The 25,629-nt window shown below is 41.1% G+C and overlaps 1 protein-coding gene across 3 annotated transcripts in view; it reads right to left on the reverse strand.

Annotated features, from left to right (window-relative positions):
• plcb3 (phospholipase C, beta 3 (phosphatidylinositol-specific)) overlaps window positions 1–19,471 on the reverse strand; it is a 57,235-nt gene extending 37,764 nt beyond the window's left edge. For 2 of the 3 annotated variants that reach the window (XM_085146972.1, XM_085146964.1), the window contains exons 1-2: window positions 18,716–19,471; window positions 744–827 (exon numbers count right to left, since the gene is read on the reverse strand). In XM_085146972.1, coding sequence (XP_085003098.1) covers window positions 744–827; window positions 18,716–18,814 — 183 coding nt within the window. In that variant the 5' untranslated portion in view covers window positions 18,815–19,471. Of the gene's footprint in view, window positions 1–743; window positions 828–4,656; window positions 4,681–18,715 lie in introns of all 3 variants that reach the window. The other variant, XM_085146955.1, reaches the window with a different exon arrangement.
• Window positions 19,472–25,629: the final 6,158 nt, after the last annotated feature.

A 25,629-nucleotide genomic window follows, 5' to 3' on the forward strand; every position in this document is an offset into this window, starting at 1 on the left:
ACAGTGAGATATTGCCTATATCTCACTATATAACAGAAGGGCAGCTTTGTTCACAGGATTTGTTTATGGAAATGTTTACCCATGACAGCAGATTACTATATCCATACTCCAATATCAAAGGAATAACTCATTATGATCCCATACATCTACATGCATAACCACAGTCAGAATCACCATCATGCTGCCAATTCCCAGTTTACTGCTGAATGCCTAAAATGTAAAATCCAATATTACTAAACTAATGGCTTAAACGTAACCTCTAAAGTCAAGGAGAGGAAGGACGGATGTTGGGAAGCAATCACACATGAATGGGGGGGAAAGAGATGGAGGATTGCTGATAACCACAAAGACTACAGGGATCAGAGTGAACAGGAGAAAACAGGAGACAAACAAGGCCAGGACAAATTGATGAAACCCATTTTGGTTGAACTAATGGGCCGCTAAAACCACAATAAGTGACACAAAGAGCTGAGGAAGAAACCATTTAGAAAGACAGATGAAATATGTAGGAGAAGTGGGAGCGTAGCTATGTAGTGGTGTTAAAGTAGACAAATAACAAGTGTAATATCCATATTAGCACTCATGATGGTACATTAAAAATCCATTATGGTTAGAGTGGCTCATTTGTATTTGATCGTGTCCGAGCACTTCGGAGATGTGCGACAGTCTATTTGGCCGACTTTGAAGGTAATCAGTTTGTATGTGTGTAACTCTGTGTGTGTAAGACATCAAGTACGTCTCACCTGTCCAGCACCTATGGTCCAGTAGAGGAAGAATCCTTCCGGATCAACTTTCAGGTTTATCAGCGTCTGTGTACTGTTAGGCTCCTAGGCGACAACAGAAATGCAGATGTTAAAAAATTGCAAACACAAAATAAAGGTCCAAGAAGAGAAAAAAAAACACAATGTGCAACTCAAAACAGGAGCCAGTATTTATTACAACTTGGGTCTTACTTTTTATAGATTTGGCCTTGAATTTGATGGGGTATTATGTTGGAACATTATCACAACACACATTGAATTAAGGTCCCAAACGCTCGCTCTCTGTCATTGTTTGCTAGTAAAAAAAGCTTCTTTTTTTTTTAAAATCCTTCAAAAAGCTGAACTATCCAAAGGGTAAAGACCTCTAAAGTACATTTCTGAAATGAAAAAGTGAGCCACGCCAGCGATGAAAGAGGATACTGGTATTACATCATGAGGCGTCAGCAGGAAGACTGGGAAACAACGACATTCCGGAATCTAAGATAAGCATGTAGCTTGTACTATAGCAGAATATAGATCATTTCAAAAGCTATGATTAATATTAATATGCTTCCAAGTACCTTGCTAACTAACTAGACAGTTAGCAAGGTACTTGGAAGCTGATAAAATAAATAACTCAACAGCATTGTGAAATTTGGTATTTTTGGCCATCTACAGCCAGTTTGTTGGAGTTTCAACCAGCTGTTCGATAACATAAGGCAATCAGGCCCCATCAATATACGATTTTAACATTGATACCAATACTGACATTTGGCAATTTCTTATCTGATACATAAGCTGAATTATTTTTGTCTATGATAGAAACAAAACAAACAGATTTGACTAACATTTGTTAAGTCTAGTTATTTATGTTAAACCTTAAATCATCGCAGCCAAATGACTAAATGACTATTTTTAAATGACTTTACTTACATTTATATTTTTAAGTAAGTGTAAAAATTGTACTTGCATAGCAGAGTGTAGTATTTAGGTCAGTCTCAAATTGCTCTGTAGTATTTTTCATTAGTTTGTTTTTGAATTTTAATTTTAGTTTAGCTTTTATTAGCCTCCGTTAGAGCTGGGCGATATATCGAGTTTTTAAAAAATATCGATATATTTTTATACGAGATATAAGATGTGACAATATCCTTTATATCGATATAGTCTATGTTACGTTATAACTATACTTGTGGAGCCGCAAGTTTGCCTCTCTTTCGTCCACTTTTGTCTTTACGCAACGTTACTGGGCCTCGCCCCTCCTTCACTGAACACAACTCCCCCTCCTCCCCCATCGCTTCACCCGCAGGAAGCGACAAGATGGACGCGGCAAATCTCCGTTAACGAGTTACTGCGCATCGCCCCGTGCGTGGGGCTGTACGCCGTCAACGTGTTAGCTAGCTAACCACGCTAACGAGCTAACCAGGCTAACGCCATGCAGCCCAGAGGCGCTGCACAGCCTAAAATCCTTTCATTTTCTCAAAAGTTGACAGCGAGCCTTATGTATGAATTCTGGTTGTGCTTGATGGCCGCGAAGCAATTTTATGTGGTACACGGCGCTCAGCAATCTGTCAAAAAATGTTTTAGTACAACTTTGGTAAGCTACGGTGCTGCACCGGTTGATGGATTGTCAGAGCATTACGGCTACCGAGGAGCCTTGCGGAGTGATACGTACTGTGCTTCAACGTAATATTACCCTACTGTGTATAAGGACCATAAATGGCACCTGTTAAGAGACGTGGTTACGAAGAGGATTTCAAACTCTGTGCTGTGAGTCACACAGTAGAAGTTGGGAACAGAGCAGCTGGGAAATCTGTCTTTGTTACTATGCTCTGCATCTTTTAGTTTACATTTTGACTGCACAATTGTGAGCTTTTTGTTATGCACAAAAACAACATTGTTTTCTTTTATTTATGGAGCATTATTATTTAATAAATGCTCATAATTTATTTTTGAGTAAATTTTATGTACATCTATGCTCTATGTTAATAAAAGTGCCCGTGTGACATCTGGGACACAGCTTTGACTACGAACTCTCTTTTTGTTCTTACTTTATGGCTTAAAAAAAAAAAATCGAGATATATATCTTATATCGCCGTCCAGGTAAAATATATCGAGATATGAATTTTGGGTCATATCGCCCAGCCCTAGCCTCCGTGCTATTTATAGTTGTTGTTTTTGTCATAATATGGGTGCCATTTGTCAGGGGCACATTAAAGATGTTCTGAACGGGGATCGGATTGTGAACGCTTGAGTCCCAGTATCAAACATCTGCACTGATGCGTCCTCAGATTGACTAATCAGACTATATTGAAAAGACTGTAGTCTAAAATTAAAGGCATGTTATATATATTTAATTTTAGTTTGTTTTTGTTGTTTAACAGTTTTAATATAGTTGTAGTTAATTATAAAAAAAACGTAATGGTCTGAAAATAGTGAGAGGTATTTACCATTAAAAATTTTAATAACAGTGATTAGGTAAAACACCTGAATTTGGGACTGCTTACACACTTTAATCATTTACATATTTATTTATGAGGAAAATTCTGTAGAAAAAGTCATCGCACATTTCATGGACTACATAACTCATTTGCTTATTATTGAACCGGGACAGATATGCTTTGCTAACACTATTCAAGGAAAATCACGACACATCTGTATAGTAGCAGAAGAGGCACGGACTCAACAGATGGGAAAATCCTAAATGCTCGCTACTGACTGAAAGTTTTTGTTGTTACCATCAAAATTATGGCCAACCTACAAAAATAATAAGACCCAGTTAGTATAAAACTCTACTTTGTTTAACTTTATGACATTGTAGATGGACAGAAAGACAAAGGAAAGGACACCGTGTATTTATGTCACATGTTGCTCAACAGCTGTTTTCAAGCTGGAAACCACAAGCTTTGACCAGCATGAAGATCTCATTCATGTGCAGCATAATGATGGCACAGAAGCCTGAATCAACATATCATTAGAATCATCATTATGGAGTCGTACTCAAGATACGATGACCACATGCACAAACACAGGCACACAAACACACACACAAAGCTTCTGGCTGCGTAATTACAGTCACACTCTGGTCCAACAGACAAACACATTGCCAAGACCGCCCGGGAAACAGGGATGTTGATTCAAATTGCTATTAAAGTGACAGACTCACAACACCAAAGCATCAACTTAACAATATACTTCTCATAATCGGATTATAAAGAGAGAGAAGGACCTCCTGGTAACCACATAAACCTTTCTCACTATCAACTTAACAAAGGAAAGAAGCTTATAATTTCCTTAATGTGTGGTGAAAAAATTATGCAGCTATCATGTGAGTTCAACAAAGCTGAAACATTAATGTCTGCAATTTTAACTCAAACACAAAAATGAAGCGAACAGGAAAAAAAGCACTAGAAGGCTTCCACACAAAAACAGAGTGGGTTGATAAAATAAGTGATGGAGGCAACTGGCAAAGACAGGAAAACTTTATGGGACTCCATAAAGGACTGTAGTCCTTAAGTATACTCTTGTATACTTAAAGTACACAATTTTTCTTTACATCTATAAAACAGTTATAAAACGGCTAACAATGCTAACAGTTTTCATTTATACTTTATATCCAAAAAAGAGAATAAATGTGCACCATATTAGTTTAGCGTTTTAATTTAAACCTATGAGCTATCCAAACAACACATATCTTGTGATATATTGTTATCTTTCACCAGCTGTTACCTTTGGACAGAGCCTGGCTAGTCGTATTTCCTGTTTTAGCTTTTATGCTAAGCAACAAATTTAGCGTCTAATGCTGGGCTTCTCGTGTTACCAACCCTAAGCAAAAATATTCCCAGTGTTTCCCAAACTCTTAAAATGTTCCCTTACAGACTCCTTGCAAAACATACATTACATTTTAAGCTGAACCTACCTTCATTTTAGGCTCCAAGGTTGGCTAACAGAGAGCGCAGGTTAGCAAGAGAGGTAAATAAAGGAGAAAGACAAAGGTTTAAGAACAGGATAGAAGTAGGTGGGTGGGAGCAAGAAAAAAATGTTATAATAGAAAATAAAACAAAAATGTCAGGAGACGTAGCTGAAGTTAAATCTAATGCTGTATCTTAAATCAGCCTCATTTTTCTAACTTGACCATGTATAATGTCAGCCATTTTACTGTTGCTATAGTGACTAGCAATGACTGAGTAGACAAGGGGGCAATTTTAGACCCATCATCAGGCCTTAATGAGCAGCAATATGTTCTTTTAAAAGTGAGCTGCGTTAGCTTAGTTAGCAAGAAGCAGCTATAACACAAAAACACAGTCTGAAGCTCCAGCCAGCTCTAGAGATACCAGGAGTTACTGCTTCGCTCTGAACAGAAACTCACTGACAGAATAATTTGAATGCAACTTCAATCGTGAAGTCAAATGTGCGCTTAACCACTGAACTTGTGACCTCTGCTTACTCACTGGTGCAAATGGAACGCTATACATCCCCAATTTCACGCTGTGATTACCATCTTAAGGCTGTGACCTGATGTCAAGGCCTCTTTTCAGCCGGAGATTGGTCAGAGTAAATGTCTTGCAGTGAAGCTTCTAAATCTCCAGCCATATAGCTTTTGTTTGTGTATCTTATGTCTGCAAGACCAGCGGTCCCCAACCCCCGGGCCTCTTACCGGTCCGTAAGTCATTTGGTACTGGGCCGCAAGAGTTGAGGCTCAGGTGTGAAGTGTATAGTTTTCAGGGTTTTTATCGGTTTTCAGCGTTATTTTGTTATCGTTTTTATTGTCTACTCTGTTTTCCTGGGTCTTTTCACATGTGTTATGAATAAATCTTCTTTTTTTCGGTACCAGTACTAGTTTTATTTTGTTGTATTTATCCGTGACACCTTAAAGGCCGGTCCGTGAAACATTGTCTGGCATAAACCGGTCCATGGCGCAAAAAAGGTTGGGGACTGCTGTGCAAGACAACAGAACTGAAAACACAAACTAAAACTTCCATTTGGAAAGTCAGATGTTCCTAGTGCTAAATGACAAACAAATACAACAAAAACCCAAAAACATTCAAACAAAAAAGCCAGTTTTAAAAGATTATACCAATTGTTGCCTTTAAATTAAAGATTTTGCTAAACTAAGGATCTATTCAACCTCACCAACTAAAAATGATGACGGCAATAAGTGGAACAATATGACAGACCTGACAATGTTACCTCAGCTTCATGCTCTACTGTCCCTGCAAAGCAAGACTGGATATACAGCTAATCATTGCTAGCCTATGTTGTAATAAAACTGCACACATATTGTTAGTTGAAGACAATCCGTTCGTTAAGTCTGACGTCACTAGCCGTGTCTGGGCCTAAACTCCGCTGCAGGTCCATATATCAAACGATCACTATGGCATTACTGAGAGTTGAAAAACTGTCTAAAGTCTTTCATCTTTAATAAAATGATCAGCGTTCTGCTCTACCAGGTGTAACAATTGAGTTTAACATCCAGGCATCCATGAAAACGGAATTTATGACATTTAACGGAGTTAGAAGTTAGCAGGAAGTTAGCTCATTAGCTTCTATCTAAATACAATAGAGCATGTCCTGACTGCGGGGTTTTGGAAACAAATTAAAACGTACAGCTCTGTTATCACTTCCAACATAAATGAAGACAGAAAACTAAACAGCAGTGACGTTTGTAGGGTTACTGAAGTTTGGCTAGCTGGTATATAATGATGTGCTACGTGACCGCTAGCGACACAGCTATGTTAGCATAATATAAACAAGCTAACTTTTTTTCCACTCGATAAAAGTTAACATGAGTGTTCTCGGTGGTCAGAAACAAATGTAATCGCATGGCAGGATGCTGTAAAAGGACCAAACTTCAGCCAGGAGAACAACTGAGATAATCCATCCACAATACGAGGTTAGTCATTCATATACTGCTGCATGGGCTGGGCTGTAGTTACATCCTAAGGTTTTAAAAACTGATCTTAAATAAATGATTAGCGGTAATAAAAGCCGAGGGAGGTCTGACTGTTTTAGGAGCTTTTTGAGATTAAATAGAAGAAAATACATAACATGTTAACAACACAAAAGCCATATTAAACGCAGACTACTTTAGGCCCGGAAGTAGGATTCGTCACGTCATCACTTAACGACCGGATAGAAAGGTTACTACTTAGTACACTAAAGTGACCCTGTTCTCAATGTATACAACTTAGTATTAACAAAATCTATAGCATGACTACTGTGTACCATGAATATAATGAGCTGAGAAAACACATAACCAATATTAAATAACAGGCAATAATCCATGAATATGATTAGGTCAGGTCATGTTTAGCAGAGACAAACAGAGACAGAATAATCAGGTTCACACACACACTGCATCTCAACTGCAAGCACACATTTTGTCATTGTGACTACAGTCATTATCAAGTCCGTATGTTTGAGACTGATGAGTCATCTTCATAGTCAGTAAAAGCTGCAATGTTATTATTCCTCTAATTGTTAAAAACAGTAATAAAGTAGTAATATAATAGTAGTAAAGTAGCAGTAATAAAAATAGTTTTAAGCCATGTAGGGGCTTATGTGGTTTAGTTCACTGCCTGCTATCTGCAAACTTCTATGCATTATATTATAAATGTCATATGTTAGTACCTTCTGTGCAACCTTCAGGAACAACTTGAGAAATTTTTCTGGAATTGAATGAAAAACCTGCAGCTGAAAAATAAGCAGCAGCCTGAAAATTAATGCACAATCGTTTCTAGGAAAACTTGATGCTGTATGCAATTCTGACAGGATTTTCTGATTAGGCAGACCCACCCCTTTTGCACCGAGAACCAGAGAGGGTGGGGAATATTTTAAACCATGCTGGAGACACCAGTGCAACAGGATGATGGAAAGCGGATTTCTTTGTTCACACAAAGAAAAGTACAGGTGCTGCTAATTTACATGCATAAGTGAGAAGGAGGATGAACCCAAACACACCCACACACACACACCAGTATTGGTCAAATATATTTGCATTTTAACGCCTGCTGGATTTTACATACCTGTTAGTTGCCTTTACAACTTGAAATACACACAGTTTCTTGTTTCTTTCACGGTTCATCCACTCTGACTCCACGTGAAGTCTGAAATACTTTCACTTAATTCTTTTGTTTAGTTGTTTTTTTCCTCCCTATCACTTAAAATCAAGCCTGCGTGCCAAACATTCTTTGGCCGTAGCTTCAAAAATGTTCGGATTTGACGCTTGGCTTGATATTTTTTAATCAGCGTACACTGAATGTCTTTGGTTTTGGGATTGTTGGATAGATAAAGTCAGTTATTTGCAGGCTGCAGTTAGGAATTTGTAGACCAAAAGATTAACGGTAGTGACAACAATTTGTCATTTATGCCTTTATTCTTTATCTGAAGGTGTTTTTTTTATTTTTACAACACAAAGGCAAAGGTATTTTCCACCTGACATTAAGTGTAAAGGTTACAAAACTAACCAGGAAATCATTAGCGGGACACACGGGCGTGAATACACAGACACCATGTTTACTGTAAACACCCTAAGATGTGTTGGTGTAAGAGGGGGGTGGTGGGTCTATAATTGGACCTCACCCACTCCCTAATTAACCGCCATATGTAGGATCCCTCTGAAGTCTTATTTCCCTCTTTGCATTTTCATCGTCTCCGTGTCAATCGCTGCCTCGCTTTACTCGCTAAGCAACGTTTAAAAACATCTCTTCCTCCTTAATTGATTAAAGACCGTGTCTCCTTCTCCAGACTGCCTCCAGATGCCCTGACCCAGTGACAAACACCGTCATTACCTGACCATATAATGCCAAACACACACAGAGTGGAGGGACCACCCCTGGAGCAGATGTCTTATGGACAAACTAATGAACACCTCTTGAAAAATCACAATGTGTAACAGCTCAGATGTAGAAAGCCAAACACACGTTATACTGCCTTCAAATTATTATGAGTATGTGTAATGCCAGTCAGGAGAAAGCCATTAGTTGGAAACTGATAAAAGTGGCTTCTCCGGCTGCACCTTTGGTCACTGCAACTCTGTGTGTGTGTTTTGTAATAGCTTACGGGAGTGGTGTGTGAAAGAGGGCCAGCGTGCACTTAGTGTGAGTGTGTTTCAGCAGCTGCTTTGGCAACATGGTAAAAGTTGATGACAGTAGGTAACCTTTGGACTCAAGACAGAGGAGAGCGATGAGGGAGAAGTGAAGCCAGAGATGTGAAAGTATGCCATAGAATTGAATATGGAAGGAATGAAATAAGTGGGTCTGTAAAGATTTATTTAGTGTAGGTGTAGATGCCGTCTGATGGGCATACACACATACTAGATCTAAACACCTGAGGCTTCTCTTGAAGTCTTTTTAATATTTTGGTTAATGCTACCTTCTTGCACACGCTCAGTACTTTTACGTGCACAGTTTCTCCTGTTTGCAGGTGCTGCACCATTTCCTTTCCACGGGGTTCATTTAACTCTCATCTGATTGGGCTGTATAGGCAGCAAATGAACCACTAACCCTTCCGAAGACAGAAGCACATTCTGCATACTGAACAATACCCAAGTGTGCACAGGTTTCACCCAGCTAAATAAAGTGGCAAGATCCATTTTTGTGATTTCCCCCCCTACTGGAAATGCTAGATTGTAGCCTGTGTTAACAGCACTTTAAACCTGCAAATTAATGTAGAGACTACAACCGGTTCTTTTTTCCTCACTGAAACACAGGACTGGCACTCTGTAGCAGATTAATGTTCACTAAAAGAGAAAATTGTTGTTTGAAAGGCACTTGTCTGATCAAAGTGCCCTTTGAGAGTAAAGACAAAAGTGTTTGTCGTCGTCAGGAACGACTACAGTCCAGTAAGTGGCACAAAAAAACAAAAAAATTCTTGTTTCTCCTGCAAATGCTCTCCGCTCGACTCGATGGACCTACCGAGCTGAACATGTTTCTCTGCAGAGAACTTGCTTTTAATGCAAGCGCTAAGAATTAACAGCAACACAAGAAAGCCAACTCCTGCGCTGAACAGATGACAGGCGTCTACATTCAGGGAGCTGATCGGACATGTGCCACAAATACAAAAGCATCTGAATGTGGAACAATCACCAGATTTGCATGTCACGCTATTCAGATTAATGTGCATCAGAGCATAAACAGATACACCCTCCGCAGTCTTCAATCACCCAGTGTCCATCTCTTTGAATCATCCCTATAACCTGATCCAATTTCAACACTCTGCTTGTCACAGTGATTTCTAACAGCGCTACGCGGGCCAAGTGTATTACTATTCCTCGATGAAAACAGCCAAGAAACCTTGCTGTGCAGTAAAACGGTATCAACACAGTGATGCTCAACTTTCCTGAAGACTAACATTGATTGGTGGTTCTAGTACTTTATATCCTTCATGAGATAAAGGCCATCTAGGACCAAAAATGAATGGTGGACGATTGGATACGACATGACATCTGACCAGACTCAAAACTCACAAGACACAAGACAGAAAGAGGGAAATACAAGAGGAGGGCAAAGAGGAGACTTGTCTGAAAATTAAGGAAGAGCTTAAGCAAAAGACAGGAAGGAGATAGATGAATAGGAGGAGGAAGAAAGATGGCAATGACAAATGGGCAAGAGATTACATACAAGATAAGAGACGGCAGAAAATGAAGGTAAAATTCGTAACAGAGTCAAAGAGGAGAAGGAGACGAGATGAGATGCAGAGTTCAGATGGCAGTCCCAACACTTCACATGTGGCTGTGGTTGACCTTCCACCTTTCTCTCTCCCTCTCCATCCGGCCCTTGTTTCTCACCACTCTGTCAGGATGTCAACAGCGTTTGTCGACATGGTGTCGGGCCCTTCCCGCGATTCTGCGCATCCGTTCCTCCCCTTCTACTCTTTCGCTCCTGCCTTCACTCTAATCTCCCAAACATCTGTCTCATAACTGCAATTTGTGGCGCGCCGCTTCCGCGCATCAATCAAGAGCCAAACCAAGATATCCACTTTGTGAAAATACTGGCACACAGGAGCAATTGGCACAATAGTGAAGCTCATTGTGCTCTCCTAAAAAAAGGAGAGGACGACTCTGCTGGTGAGAGAGATCGGTTTCTCTGGTCTGAAATGTGTTCATTTTAAACACAGCCTTTCACAAACATGTCATTGTGAAACCCCGGTTTGCATCTCCAGCATCGTCAGAATTCAGCGTTGAGACATGAACAGCAAAGAGTCTATTTGAAAACGGAAAGGAAGCGTGGCTCGACAATATCTGATCTTGTTTTCAGAAAGCAAAGATCACCCTAGAATGCTGTGGCAGATATTTCCTATCAGAGCTGCAGCGTGCGACTGGATACGGTCAGGCTGAAAAGCAAACCTTTACAAGAAGGTTCAGCTGATAACGGTTTTACTTTCATTTAACATGCTAATAGCTTTCTTGCTTAATAGATTACGAGTAATAAGCAATTCAAGATACATTAAAAACTAAACTATAAAAACTTCTCTTATCCAACACAATGGATGCACACTAATTGGGACATTGCACAAGTACAGTTATTTAGGAAAATGATGGTTGTGTGTTGAAAAAGGTTGACTTTTCATTGGCTATAAGGGGAAATTCAAATAAGCCAAAGTGCAGACTATGTGCATTTCTCTTCCCATCCCCCCAGTAAGCAACTGAATATCGTCTTGAAGGCAATACCTCCCCTCAGTGACTTCCGATATTATCTCCATTTGGCACGATCAGCCGTACTGGCATTAGCATATAAGAACTTCGCAAAAAAACTCAAACTGTTAGAGCAATTTTTCAGACATTTTTGAAAACGCTTTCATTCCTGATGTTTTGATACAACAGGTTCCAAGTATTTAAAAACTACTCATGTGACATTTCTCACAATATTGTTTTACATGGGAGTCCCGCAAGGAAACGTTTTGGGTCAACTACCTTTTTTTTTTCTAAAGTTTTTAAGTACTTAGGTTTTAAGTACCTAAAACCTAAGTACTTTTAAGTACTTAAAACCTAAGTTTTTAAGTACTAAGTAATTGTTTTATATGTTTTTGATGGAGTGACTTTTTTCTTCTAAAACACACCCTGTTCTTTAGACCTTTAGCAACAAAAGTGTTAGAACTCTAATCCCTTGAAAATTATGAACAAAATTTTAAAAAGGACCTCAAAAAACATCTATAACAACATGTCACAACATCTCACTCAGCCTCTGTTAGTTATATAGATGCAACAAATTCCTCCTGCCTCCCATTTTGGTGTCTGACCACAAAAGAAGTCACTAAACCGCTACAGGAGCGAGATTACACCGAGCTCACCTTTCTTCCTCCTCTCTGCCTTTGCTGACTTACTGTAACATGTCTTGGCATGCTACCACCACCTGCACTACAGCGAAACAGTTTGATGTAATAACCAAAATATGAATCAATCCTGCCTGAATCAGTTTTCAGGCATGAACTCCAGGGGAGGGGTGAGACTGTTTGGATGGTGTCCATAGCTGCCCATTTTTCACATGTAGAGCACAACAGACATTCTCACTCCTGGAAATGATATGTAGGGTAGGGCATGCCAGGGGGCAGGACACATGATACTGTCTTGGTTGCTGTGAAATCTCTAATCTGAGCAGCTAATCTGGATGATTAGCTGCTCTATCCTCACATGTGCAACTGGACATCATCCAGACTTTGTACTATAGGTAGCTGGCAGCTTGAAGATCAGTCCTTCAGAATGCATCAAAAGTGTGTATTCACACATGCAATCTCTGTTGGGCAATCTCTCTAAAAAAAAAAAAACCTCAGGAGGGCCACAGTGCATGGATGATTGCAGCTATATAAAAACAGCTCTATAGAGCTAATGGAGGCCAAAAACTGTAAAGTGGTCTTGTTATATATATATTTTTTTTATTTTGTCATGTATAGACTAATCAACAGAAGCCACATTTTATATCATAAAATGTATTTTTTTTAAATCCATTTCTTTGTACATAATTTTAATCTCTTGGAAAATCCAGCTGATTGATTGACTTGATTATCAAATAAAAATACACTCGACTGCACTCTCAAGCCAGTGGTGTCAGAGCACAAAAAAACAGTGCGAGTGCAACATTGGCACGAGTGCCACCGTGCGTCATCCTGGATGCTGCCGCGCATGTTTGAGCTTGGACATCCATGAGCGTGTCATGTCTGATCTGATAGGCCTCTGTGAATATCTGACTGGACAGAGGCAATGAGATGAGGTGCTCCAGCATGTACACCGAACACTATGCCCGTTTCACCAGCACAATGGCCAACGATCGGGAGTTTATCCAGATGATTGCTTAGCCAGCATTTAGTCTTAGTAGGTTCTCTGTTGAACACGCCAGAACATGCTGGGTCATAACCAAGTTTAAGGCTGCACTTATCCAGGAATGGAGAGCAATGCTTCAACAACAGATCCAGACAGTTTTGCAGTCCACGTGCTATCGTCACATGCATAAGAGCCCATGTCTCACATTAAACTTATAGTGTTGGTCTATAAAATCTTTTGACTAGCACATGTACTGTTGCCATGGTGGGTGCTTATATTAAGCACTCATAGGGGGAGGAAGCTACAATAGTTTGTTTCAGACAAAGGACGAGGGGGCTGCACCAAGGTTGGGTATTGGATGCATAAGGATCAGTGTTAAATTCATTGCATAGTTTTGCACCTTTTGCACGACTAGAAAAACGTTTATTTCGTCAACAAACAAAAATGAGATGAAAACATTCCAGAGAGACGAGATCCAATCTCTCACCAGTAAACCTTTACGCTTTATATTTTAGTCAGATGAATCGACTTTAGATCAAGTCTACTATAATTTTATGATATTTAGTTGAGTAAAAATGTAAAATTTAAACAGTTAAATTATGACTTAAACACAATAACATTACAGTCGGAATTAACACAGATAAGCATTATTTTAAACAATGAATCATGCAAAGCTACTCTGAGAGGTTGTTATAATCAGACCAACGCCATTTTCAGTTGATTTTCTAAACTAAGCACTAAACAACCTGCAGATATGATGGATGTATTGAGCTCTTGGCAAGTAAGCAAATAAGAATATTTCCAGAATTCAAACTATTGCTTTAACAACCTGAACGGGAACGGGGTATTATAACTGAGCAGACCACGGAGTCGTTAAAATTAAACAGACTCACAATCATCCAAATATCATATTTGGCTTTTGATATGATGTTTAACTTTCATGACTTTATCCAAAGCACACAGAAGTGTACTTCAAACTAGATTAGAGTAATGGCAACCGCAGAAAGAAACGCCTAGATGGAATTTCTGAATTGTGAACAAGTGCTGGCTGTCAGTTTGGTTTGCCAGCACCGTCCTGATAAACTCAGAGGACAACAGCAGCTTTAAGTTTCTTCAGCCGTCACCAAGATTATAGTTCTGCGCCCCTATAAGTGAACTGCTGTGCAGTATTTAAAGTCTGACAAAATAATCCCAACCAGATTGTGGGAAATGAGCCCAAAAAGCAAGCATTTTATGGTCCGGCGTGCTTCACTCAACTTAAAGGGTTTTGAAATGGAGCCAAAACCTGTAATCCCAAAATGATGCCAGGTTCCCAAACCTCTGTACAATTAATGAGCAACTTGTGATTCCATGGGACTCTGTTTACAAGCCCAAGTCTGCTTGTAATTATGCAACGTGAATATAAAGTCCACAAATTTCGGAAAAAGTCTACTTGGCCTATTCATTTTGGTAATGACCAAAGCGAACATGGAAGCGTAAAGAAAAAACGATTGAATGAAACGTGCAAACACTCTGCATAAGAGGCAAATGTTAATGCTGTTAAAGTTATTTATTTTCTTATTTTTTTTTAAATCGACTCTTAAGATTCATATCAGGACACCCTACAGCACACTGACAGCGATCCAAGCAACTCTGTGGACAAACTGTCTGTCTCTGTTTGTTTAACTGGCTGTTTAGGAGGAATTTTAACCAAATTCCAGTTGGAATTTGTCTAAATTGAATTGTGGCCAGGCTGCAGAGGGCAGAGCAGCTGCAATGGTACAGTCAACAGACGGACCAAGGGAGAGTGAAGGAAAATGGTTTGGCTCTGGAGCCTTTACAACAAGCTCAAACAGGAAGTCATTCAACACAAAACGCACACCCATGACAAAACAACCACGCGTGCACACAGAGCACGTGCGCTTGTGTGTGTGTGGACGAGCCCGATCGCAGACGAAAGAGGGTCAGTTTGGAACACATTCCTTCCTCCCCCGAGCATGAGTCAGTATGTGTGTGTGTGTGTGTGTCATTTGATGTGCCTACAGCAGACTTCCTAAAGGCGATTCAGAAACAGAGCAAAAGAAATCTAAAAACAATAAAAGTGGAAGAGAATACAGCAGCTGAATGAGTGACGTGTGTGAAATACAAGAGACATGAATTAACTATTAAGAAAGAGGCTGAAGTTTGAAGGGATGGTGAGGGAAGAACAGGATAAAAATCGGATACATGTTGGGGAAGGACAAAGTAATGAGGAAGAGAGGAAAAGAGGGGGGTCGAATGAGGGATTTTCATATAAACAAACTGCACCGCCCTCAGGCACTTTCTGCATATGTGTGTTTCCTAATGCTTATCTCAGTTTGCTAAGTACTTAAAGGAATACACCAAGTCTGTGACACAGCTGGCTTAAAACTTTGGCGAACATCACTCTGAGAAGGGAAAAATCACATTCAATATTCTTAAATATCACAGTTAATAAATGACAAGCAACCACCAATAGTTACAAAACTACTGGCTCACTATTATTTTGGATTCACGCTCAATTTAAAGCAGATGACGTCCAGTTTAAACACACCTCTGAGGCTTTAAATCTGGAAAGCTGCATCGTTCTGTTTCTGTGTCGGAAAAGCAAAAAAACAACAACTTTTAAATCAAACGCAATCAAATCTAAGCCGCACGCCTACATTTCCTTGTTTCCATTCATAAACTTTGAAATATATTAATTATCTGACTGAAATGATTTTTTATATTAGTACAAACAGGATGACTCTACTGTGTGTTGGGTGGGTCATTTTTGCCTGATTAAATGTTCAAAGACGATGTGACAAAAGACTTTAAAGCCTTTTTGTTATTTCCCAGTAAAGATGAAATTTTTGCGATTTGTGCGAAAACAAAACATAACAAAAGAAAAAAAAAAAAAAGAAGGGAAAATTATTCAACAAAAATACTGATATTTCAAACATTAATCGAAATATTAGTGTCGACTCATAACCGGTGCATTTCTTCATTTTTTAAAAAAGTGTAACCACAGGAAAACTTTGGGGCAACTGCACCCTGAAGACCTTACTAATCGGAAGGTCGGCGGTTCATTTCCCGGCTCCTCCGGCGTCTGCATGTTGAAGTGTCCCGGGGCAAGTTAATGAACCTCAAATTGCCCCGTTGAATCCTTCAGAGTGTGTGTGTGTGTGTTAGGAAGTACTTAAAGGCATAGAGTACAGCGCAGTGGGAATGGGCTTGTAGTAAAAAGTGCTTTGAGCGGTCGGTCAGTGCAGGATTCTGCAGACCTCAGCTGGGCTGCCATGTTCTTTTTAGAGAGAATAAGCTTTCTCCTGGCAACCCTTCCAAACAAAACACACTTGTTCAGTCTTATTCTAATTGTACTGTTGAGAGCTTTGAACATTTGTAATGCTAACGGAGGCCTGTAGACTCTGAGATGTAACAGAGTTTCTGCATTGCACTGCACAGTCTGACCTTCAGGTGAATTTGCTGGGATGTAGTCTCCTGTGAAGACTGCGTTACCCTTAACGCACACCTAGATGCTCCAGATCACTAAACCGCCAAAGCATCTGCTTTTATTCAAATGAAAATACCACTCCATTAACCATTTTGTCATTTACTAGTCCAAATATGCAAAATGTGCTTCTTCTTGAAGAGTTTCTTGCAATGGATAAATAAAACTCATCTTATCTTACGTCTGGGACAAATAAAGGCATCAATTTGGAGACAACTGAAAGAAAATGAATGCTGACTAACGGCTTTAAAACTGGTAACCTTCGTTTTTCCAGCTGTTTATTCTCTAAAACATTAGCAAACGGGCGTGTGTGTTATCTGCCCACTCAAGATGCCCATTTTGTCCCACTCATATGGCAACGATACCCAATGTACAATAACAGGCAGCTTCAAATCCTGCCATCGTAAAGCTGACACCAGATCATGTTTATATGTTGATTTTGGTGAAATAACTTGCTATAAAACGGCTGTTAGCGTTAGCCCTATATTAAAACGAGAGGAAGGTGCAGCAGCGCAAAACACACACTAACCCTCGTGTTGTGTTAGAGAACGAACGGAAATCAAAGGGAGTAAGTTCAACAGCCGTTTGTCAGCCTTGAACTTATTGCTGAAAGAATGCGGAGCTGAAAATATGCACAAAAACATACCAAACTTTTACTTGCTTTAACGCAGCATTTATCGTGCTGTGTGGAAAGGGAGGAAACTGAGATGCTCGTTGACTCTCTGCTGGCTAATTAGAAGCATCTTTTTCACTCACAGTCTGACTGTGTGAAAGAAGCCGACCCGTGTTCCTGAATAAAAGCACCGAGTCTCTCGCTTTCTTTAAATATTAATTCAGTCTGTTTCATGTCTAAGAACCTTTCTGGACACAGACTAGCCGATTTTAATCCTCAGAGCAAACGTGCAGAGCGTTCCTCTGCACGTTTTAGTAGCAACAGGCCCTCTTGCGTCGCCGTAACTCACTTGTTGACAGCGGAGGAAAAAAAACGGCAAACAGAGAGGAGCGAGAGACAGACAAGGGCACGCACATATTTTTAAGTGTTCACACACTTAATAAGCGGCATAACCATTTCCTGGGAATTCCCTTTGAGAGACAGAGAAACAGAAAGCTAGTGTGTGAGAGAAGAAAAGGAAATCAAAGGGAGTTCAATGTGTTGCGTGACGAGACCCTTTCCATGAAGGCCTGAAACATACACACACCATTTTATTGTGATGACATGTCGGGCTGTGTTGCTTATAAGTTGTTAAATTGCACTTGGCTGAAAGTTTCTCTGCGTCTTGTGTGTCAACACAACTGCACCATGTCTGCAAAGTGCTGCTATGATAACGGCTTTATTGGAGCTACACACCTGCCCGGCAGCGAGATTGTTGATGACCCGCACCGCACATGGATAAACACACTGTGGTGTACACAGTGCGAGCAGCTGTAATATAAATCCAACACACAGGGCCTGCAGACTGAGCCCTTCAGTCAGCCACTCCGTTAATCATTGATGGACGCCCAGACACATGGACACCCCCCACCCACACACACACACACACACAGGTCAGTGACACAGGCTGGTGTGTGTTTAGGTTTCCCGTACACACTTCAGAAACAAGCAGAAACCAGAAGGGAGAATTAATCACAGAAAGAAAGAAACAAAAACAACATTGATTCCAAATAGATGTAAGTCCTGCAGAGACAGGTGCCTTCTTCCTTAATCCCCTGGGAAAAGGTGGTGCAGAGGTGGGAAGGAAGAGGAGGGAGGGGAGTGTATGCGTGTGTGAGTGTGAGAGAAGTATGAGCTGAACCGGAGCCCAGGGGGGAAACCGGCTTGACAAGAATTCAGCACAACACTCACATTCAAGCACAGATGCCTGCCGCCGACTACATGGGGAACTTTTTTTTGGCTGGAGTATCTGATTAACGCGCACATTTGCAAATAAAGTGCGCTGCTGTGTTGAGCACAGACTGTGCACACACACACACACCTGTAAATACATTATTACATCTGTGTCTACATCTCAGCCACACACGCGCGCACGCACGCACGCACGCACAGGCACGCGCGACAGTGGGCCTACTGTCAAAACTGTCATGTTGTCCCTTCTCGTGTCTTTTTAGTCAAAGCGTGCCGCAGCAGGACGGCCGATCGCACTCGTGTCGCTTCAAGGTCTTTTGCGACACGCAAACATAAATGGGACACTATTATGCGTTTGATCTGAAGGAAACTTTCAGACATTTCATTCTCACCTCGTCCCACTTGAGGAATTTGCCGCCCTTCTTCAGCGCTTCGTGGACGGCCACGGGTTTCAGCTGCAGCGCGTGGACTCCCGGCTTGGCCCCGGCCATGACGAGGGACTCCCAGCCCGGGTGCCAACGCCTAAACCCCGGCTACGGCGACTTGGAACTCCTCGGAAGTAACAGAAGGCTCTTCCTTCCTGCACTTCCAGCCCCAGAGCTTCTTTTACTGTTCTTCTTCTTCTTCTTTTCCGGGGAGAGGGTTAATTGAAACACCGAGCGAGGAAGGGAGGGAGGGAGGTTCTTAAAAGTCAGGCACTGTCCTTAAAAGTTAGCGAGCCTCCCCGAGAGTTTGAAGAACATGAGGAGTAAAATCCAGACTAAAGACGGGACTCGGGTTGTTTCAGTGCGCACCGCCGCTGTGTCTTGTCCGCGTCCACGCAAAGCGGTGACGCGCCTATAATTCCACTTTTTTTTAAATCATAAGCTTTGATTCATATATTTGTTTATTTGTGCAGAATCCTTTAATCACGCACTTGAGCCCTTGGAGAGATCCTTTCCTTCCTTCCTTCCTTCCATCTGGTCGACCCCTCTCTCCTCTCCCTCTCGTTCCACTACCAACTTTCTCTGCTTCCTCCCTCTCTCTCTCTCTCTCCCTTGTCGCCTCCGACGCGTTTTTTTCTTCTTCTTCTTCTCTCCTCCTCCTCTCCTCCCTGCATGTTTTCTGTAGGGAAAAAAGGAGAGGATTTTTGAGAGGAGAGAGGGACGGCGTCAGATAGCGCTGAGTGAATGAGAATGGGGTGGAGGGAGGGAGGGAGGAAGGGAGGAGGGGGTGTAGTAAAATGGGTGTGTTTTAATTCAGTTCCTCTGCCTGCTTCTCTGCCTTCTCTGTACAGCATGCATGCAACAAAAGCTCAGAGAACACGGTCCAGCATATCACATATATGCACGATTGTTCCTGTTCCATGATTCGGCATCTCCAAATCTCCCCAACTCCATTCAGACAGCTCCAATCAATCCTAACTCTGCTTCCATTACACTGGAAAACCTGGAAGTGTCATATTTAAAAGATAATGACCCTTTTTTAGACAGTTTGGTCCCTTATTTGAAGTAAATCTACAAACTTCCCATCGTGCAAATTCAAACTGTCTTCCATCTCTCCATGTCTCTTATGCTTTTCCCTATATTTACCTCTAAGTTCACATAAAACATGGCCAAGGTCATGGTAAGGTCATCTCAGGCTCTTGCTTTGAGAAAAGAAGCTCCGCCCAGCTAATGTTCCAAGTTTTTTTTTGCTAAGCTAGGGTAAACCAATCAGAACCCCCAAACCAACCACAGGCAGGCCGCCCCTCCCTGAGTCTGGTTTTGCCAGAGGTTTCTCTTTGTTAAAAGGAAGTTTTTCCTTCCCACTGTTGCCAAGTACTTGTTCATAGGGGGTCATTTGGGAGTTTCTCTGTATTACTGTAGGGAACGTCTGTTTAGCACTTTGGCTGGCACCCTATGTCTTTTAAATGTGCTATACAATTAAAGTTGACTTGATTTGACACTGTATTGTTAGTGTTTAATGCCGAGCAGAGGACCACACCTATGGCCAATTTAGAATCACCAATTAAAATAGCATGCATGCCTTCAGAGTGTGAGACCGGAGTGATTCAGAAACTTCCCACACAGAAACACGTTAGCCAACCAGCAGCCCAGAATCTTCACCATACGTCACGCCATTCTGCTAATCTTTAAAAATCCTCCAAATAAAACAACATAAAGGGAAAAGGAATCCCTCTTGTTTTCCCCGTGCGTACAGAGAGGACACAAACATTTTCTCTTTTGAGTAAAGACAGAAGAGTGACACAAACTATTGCTCTGAGGCACGAGGCAAGGAAAGCTGGGTACTGACGTAAGAGGAATAAAATATTGTGTAAGGCCGTTTTTCATTAAATATCACAGGCGCACGTAGGTTCCCCATGAAAATATTAGAGACATTTCCTGTAGTTCACTGCAGGGTGCAAAAGCAATCACCAAGTTCTTTTCATTCTGAATTACTCTCGCCTTCGAGTGCTTTAAGTCTGTTTCTTTGTTGACACTGATAGATTGCCTGCACAGCCAGCAGTGTTATTAAAAGACAGTATCGCTGTTATTGGAAATGCATAGTAATCAGCTTAAGAGGTGATTTTGGAGCAATGAGTGGTCCTGTAACTCAGGAAGTTGGAATGCGCCATTAAGGACGGGCTCAAGATGACAAATCTGCGTTACAGAAACAGGAAATAAATTCGAGGACTGGCAGGTGAGGTAACTGAAGATCTTTTCCCGCTCCCCTCCTCCAGATCAGTGGTAGCGTATCATGTTTAAAGAAGCATGAGAGCAACGGAGGTGACACAGTTAGAGCACGGCCCTGTCCAAATCCTGCTGCCAAGCAACGTTTCAAGTTGGACTCCTCATAAAAAAGTCCTCCAGAGCAACTGATGTTTTTTAAAATTGTTTCTGTTTTTTTGGCAACTATTGACATTTTCATCTCCTCCAACTACGCTGGGCAAGAATGTGAGATATGCTGCAGCTTGGTGACTGACAGTAATTGAGTCTTGTATGTGCGCTTCCTTGAAATCAAAAATCATGACCCGGAATGAGGCACACTTTCTGTACAGCCTCTTGCATGACACCGCACAAACACAGGGAGGATTAATGCATGTGCATTCTTTCTGCAGCGCAGCACGCATGCATGAGCACGGGGCCGTGTCTCTGTGCTGTATGGCAAGAATGTATGCACATCTTCTGTGGGTTCACGCAAACAATGTTGGGTTGAGTCCTGCATTTGAAGCGTGGGCACCTGTGCTGTCAATAGGCCTCTCTCCACCTCCCACTCTCTGTTTCACCCAGTTCTCTTCCTCCGGCTGCCCTATCTTCTCCCTGCTAAACAAACTCCCTCTCTCCTCCTCACTATCTCATCTCTCATTCCAACAGGTGTCGCGCTCCCATTGGCTGCTGAGGCTTATCTGCAAATTAGGTAACAAAACATGATAAAAGACTGAATGCAGACGCTTACTTATATGCTTACATTGCATGTTTTCAAACCGTACCTGGAGTAAGATCAAGACCCTGGAGGGTGCGTCAGCCCTCAGGTCTCTGAAACAAAATCTCTCATGACCTAAAAACCACAAATAATGTGTGTATTGTGTATGAAGTGTGTGTGCGTGTCTAAGGTAAGACTAAACCTTCATATACCTTTTCCTGTTAAAAGGGTGTTTTCCCTTCCCACTGTCACCATCTGCTTGCACATAGTGGCCACTGTTGGTCTTTATCTTACAACATAAAGCACCTTGAGGCAACTGCTGTTGTGATTTGGCGTTATATAAATAAAACTGAAATTAAATTATATTGCCCATCAACTACGTTAGTGGAAGAATAAAGGAAGTTATGCAAAGGAGGACAGGCAAAGCAAAAGGAAGTATCATTTGCTAAGAAGCGTGAAAAGGAAGCCGCATTGACTGGAAACGTAACTGCAGTGAGTCCGAGATCTAATCACGCTCAGGCATTTAGTTTTCATGCAACAAGGAAGTCAAAATCTTTATTCTTCCTTACAGTTTGGTTTACCCACAGTTAAACAAAAGCAAGGAAACCAAGTTGGATATTTAGAGAGAAGGAGAATAAAGAAAGTGAAAGATGATCAAAATAGCTTTCTGATAAAGAGGGTTAAGAAAAGAGACCAAAAAAGGCAACAGAGGTTAAAAATGGAACAAAATAAGGCACACATAGAAGAGATGTGGAGAACGGGAAGACCCCACCACCACCACCCAGATCTTTTTCCCTCTCAGTCTAGTAACAGCCAGATCTTTCTCTCCAACGCAAAGCAAAGAACTCACAAAGACACATTGTGCAAAGACACACAGGCATATTCACTGTCTCTCCGCACACTGGCCTCGCTCTGTGCACAGAAGCATGTACAGTGCACAGACTTGCTTTAATGGGAAAGGCCTGACTCGGTCAACGGTAGCAGAGAAAACTTGATCAGATTACTGTTAACAGCGTTGCTGAGATTTTGGCCTGAAGATGCTGACAGTTCACTGGAGGCCGGACCCATCTGTCTCCACCACACCGCGGGGTTATTGTCAATGTGTTCTCGAGAAAAGCTATCATGTGGGCGTGTAGGCGATGTGCTGATTACAGTCCCGCCCCCCAACATCCCAAGAGGCATTCAGACACAATGCAGATTCACATTACAAGAACTTTGATTTACCTTTGGTGCAGCTACATTCATTTGAGTCTACTCTTTCCAAATGAGATGAGAGCTCCCCAATGCCCTCAAGAGCTCCCTATGGGGGAATCCACTCATTTATTATAGATTACTGATCGCGAAGCCCATTTACAACTGCGATCTGATCTTATGACGCCATCTAGTGGCTGCACAGCAACACTACTGTCTCTTTTTGTTCATTGCAAGATTGATTGTGCAATAATTAGGAATGTGGACATACTAGTTCCAGCTATGCCTCATTTGTTAAGAGGATACAGGGCTGATACCTACCTGTGCACACCTCAATCACAGTAGCCTGTGTTAAGCACAGGTGTATTTGCACAGGTGAGTCTGTTCTACTGTATGCTACACAGCATACAGTAGAGGTTGCAAGGTTCTGCTTTGATTTATTACTTTGGCGGAGGGAGACAAGGGAAAAGAGAGCAAGATTGCTCCACAAAATTGCGGCAGTTATTGAAATAAATAGAAAAGCACCTTTTTTGTCGAATATTTATTTACTTGCATTACAACAAATAAGTCTTCTTAACCAGAGAGTTTCTCCCTGTGTGTGTCTCTGTGTTTTCATCACAAAGCTGACCACACAGGAAAGAGCACGTCAACAGCTCCCCCATGTGGATGTCCTCTTTAAGAAACAAAGCAGATGGCACTGCCTTTCTGGGTGAATTTCTGACTAAATAAGTATAGTTTCAGCTAAAACGTTGCAGCATGTCATTAATTTGTAGTCATGCATGGAAACATACAGTGGATTTATCTATGTACTTATTTTTTATCACAGTATATGCATATATTCTCTGAGTTGTATCAGATATTGACCTTATGAGACTTTGAATACAGAGCATCAGTATTGGGGAACTGTGAAGGTAGGAAAATGTAAAGACATCAGCCTTTAATCTTTTAGCTGCAAACTAATGAACAACCAAGTCAAATTCAGGACGCAAACCAAGTTTAAATCCACCAGTTTGGTTTGTATGCTTGTTATTAGTTCCTCTTATGTTTTAATGTAAAACAGAAAAGTAACTAAAGGAGACAAAACTGCAATAAAGTGAAAAATTACATTTAATTTACTGAATTAGAATAGAATTAGTATAAAGTTAAGGAAAAACTAAAATACTCAAGTAGCACGTGTACTTCAGGTTTGGAGGTTGTGGAGCCATGGACTGGACACGACAAAATAATAATAAATAGTGTTGGACAACAAATCTGGGATCCACTGTGAAACACACACATCCACAGGCCATCATTTTCCACACTTTCTTCTCATTTTAGAAGCTCCTGATCTTTGCAAGTTTGAGATTTGTAGGCCGAATATATAAGGTTTTAACATATTCGTCACACTTTTCACTCTCACCAGTACAGGCAGAGCTGTAACATTACATACTACCATCATGCTGACCTCCCTCTCCACTGGTCTGTTTAACTGGAAGTCAATTTCCCAGCCAGCTTCTACAAGTCCAGTTAGCTGGTGTACTGGCGCTCACGCACACAGATAGTTTGGAAATGGATTTTGCTATTTGACCTGGTGTAGCTCTATTGTTTCCTTCTATAAAGGTGACTGGTGTTTTTCACACGCGCAAGCGCACATGGATGTTTATGTTAGTGTGTGTACCGTACATGAGCGTGTACGGGCCTGTCTGTGCTTACTCAACTGTAAGTTTCAGACATGCCCGCTGAATAATTCAGGTTTTTCTACGTCTCGTTGCCATGGCTGTCTGTAAAATAGCTGCACACACACGCACGCACATAAACACACTGATGTGAACATGTTGACAGATGTGAACACCCCCATAGTCACACCAACAGAGCAAGCCGGAGACATTATGAATTCGCTCTCCCTCTCCTTACCTCCCCCTTTAAATTTGTGCTCCTGTTATTATTAAAACTCTTGTTATTAAGCAGCCTAGTCAGGGTGTAGGGTTCCCTGCTGTTACGGCACAATGGGCACACTGTGACGAAATCTGACTGCACTGCGTTCCTATTTGTGGATCACATTCACCAAGTTGATCAGAGACGAAGTTAAATTTCAAAAGCAAAGAAGAAGATCCAGCTGCGTTTTGCCCATGGCACTGATTGCACTCTTGCAAGGGGGAGAAAGTACATTTTGCAAACATGGGATACAATTATAATTTGTGTGTTGTGAAATGAAAGCTTCTTATTTTCACAAAGAGTGAGGTGTAGGTGTGAAAATGTACCCATATAGCCTAGATTTCACAGATTCTAGAGGAGATATTCTAACAGTTGTGAAGAAACTGAAAAAGGAAGTGTTTGAAGGAAAAAATACATTTGTGTGAATGTTTTTTGTATTGGCATATCAGTATATACCCTACTGAGAATGCACACAATGACGGAGAACAGGCGATTTAAAAAAGGGCAAACAGGTTGTCAAAAGGCTGTGGGAAAAATCTTAACAGATCACGTGGGTAAATAACATAAGTCTTTGAAGTTGTGAGGAACACTTATACGGGCATTTTGAAGCGATTTAATAAAAGGAATGTGGACTCCGGGGGATGGGTGGTCACGTGGTAAAGTTGGGAAATATATTTTAAAAGGGAAATAAATAAAGTTTAAAAAGTTGGCTGCTTTTGAAAGTAGTTGGTAATTAACGTCTCTTTTCTTTATCCGCTTTTTTTGTTTTTTTCCCCTGGTACGTCGGATGCGCTCGAGTCCGGTCAGAGAGCGCGCA

This window comes from Neolamprologus multifasciatus, chromosome 3 (assembly GCF_963576455.1).
Source record: "Neolamprologus multifasciatus chromosome 3, fNeoMul1.2, whole genome shotgun sequence".
In the NCBI taxonomy this organism is placed as follows: Eukaryota; Metazoa; Chordata; class Actinopteri; order Cichliformes; family Cichlidae; genus Neolamprologus; species Neolamprologus multifasciatus.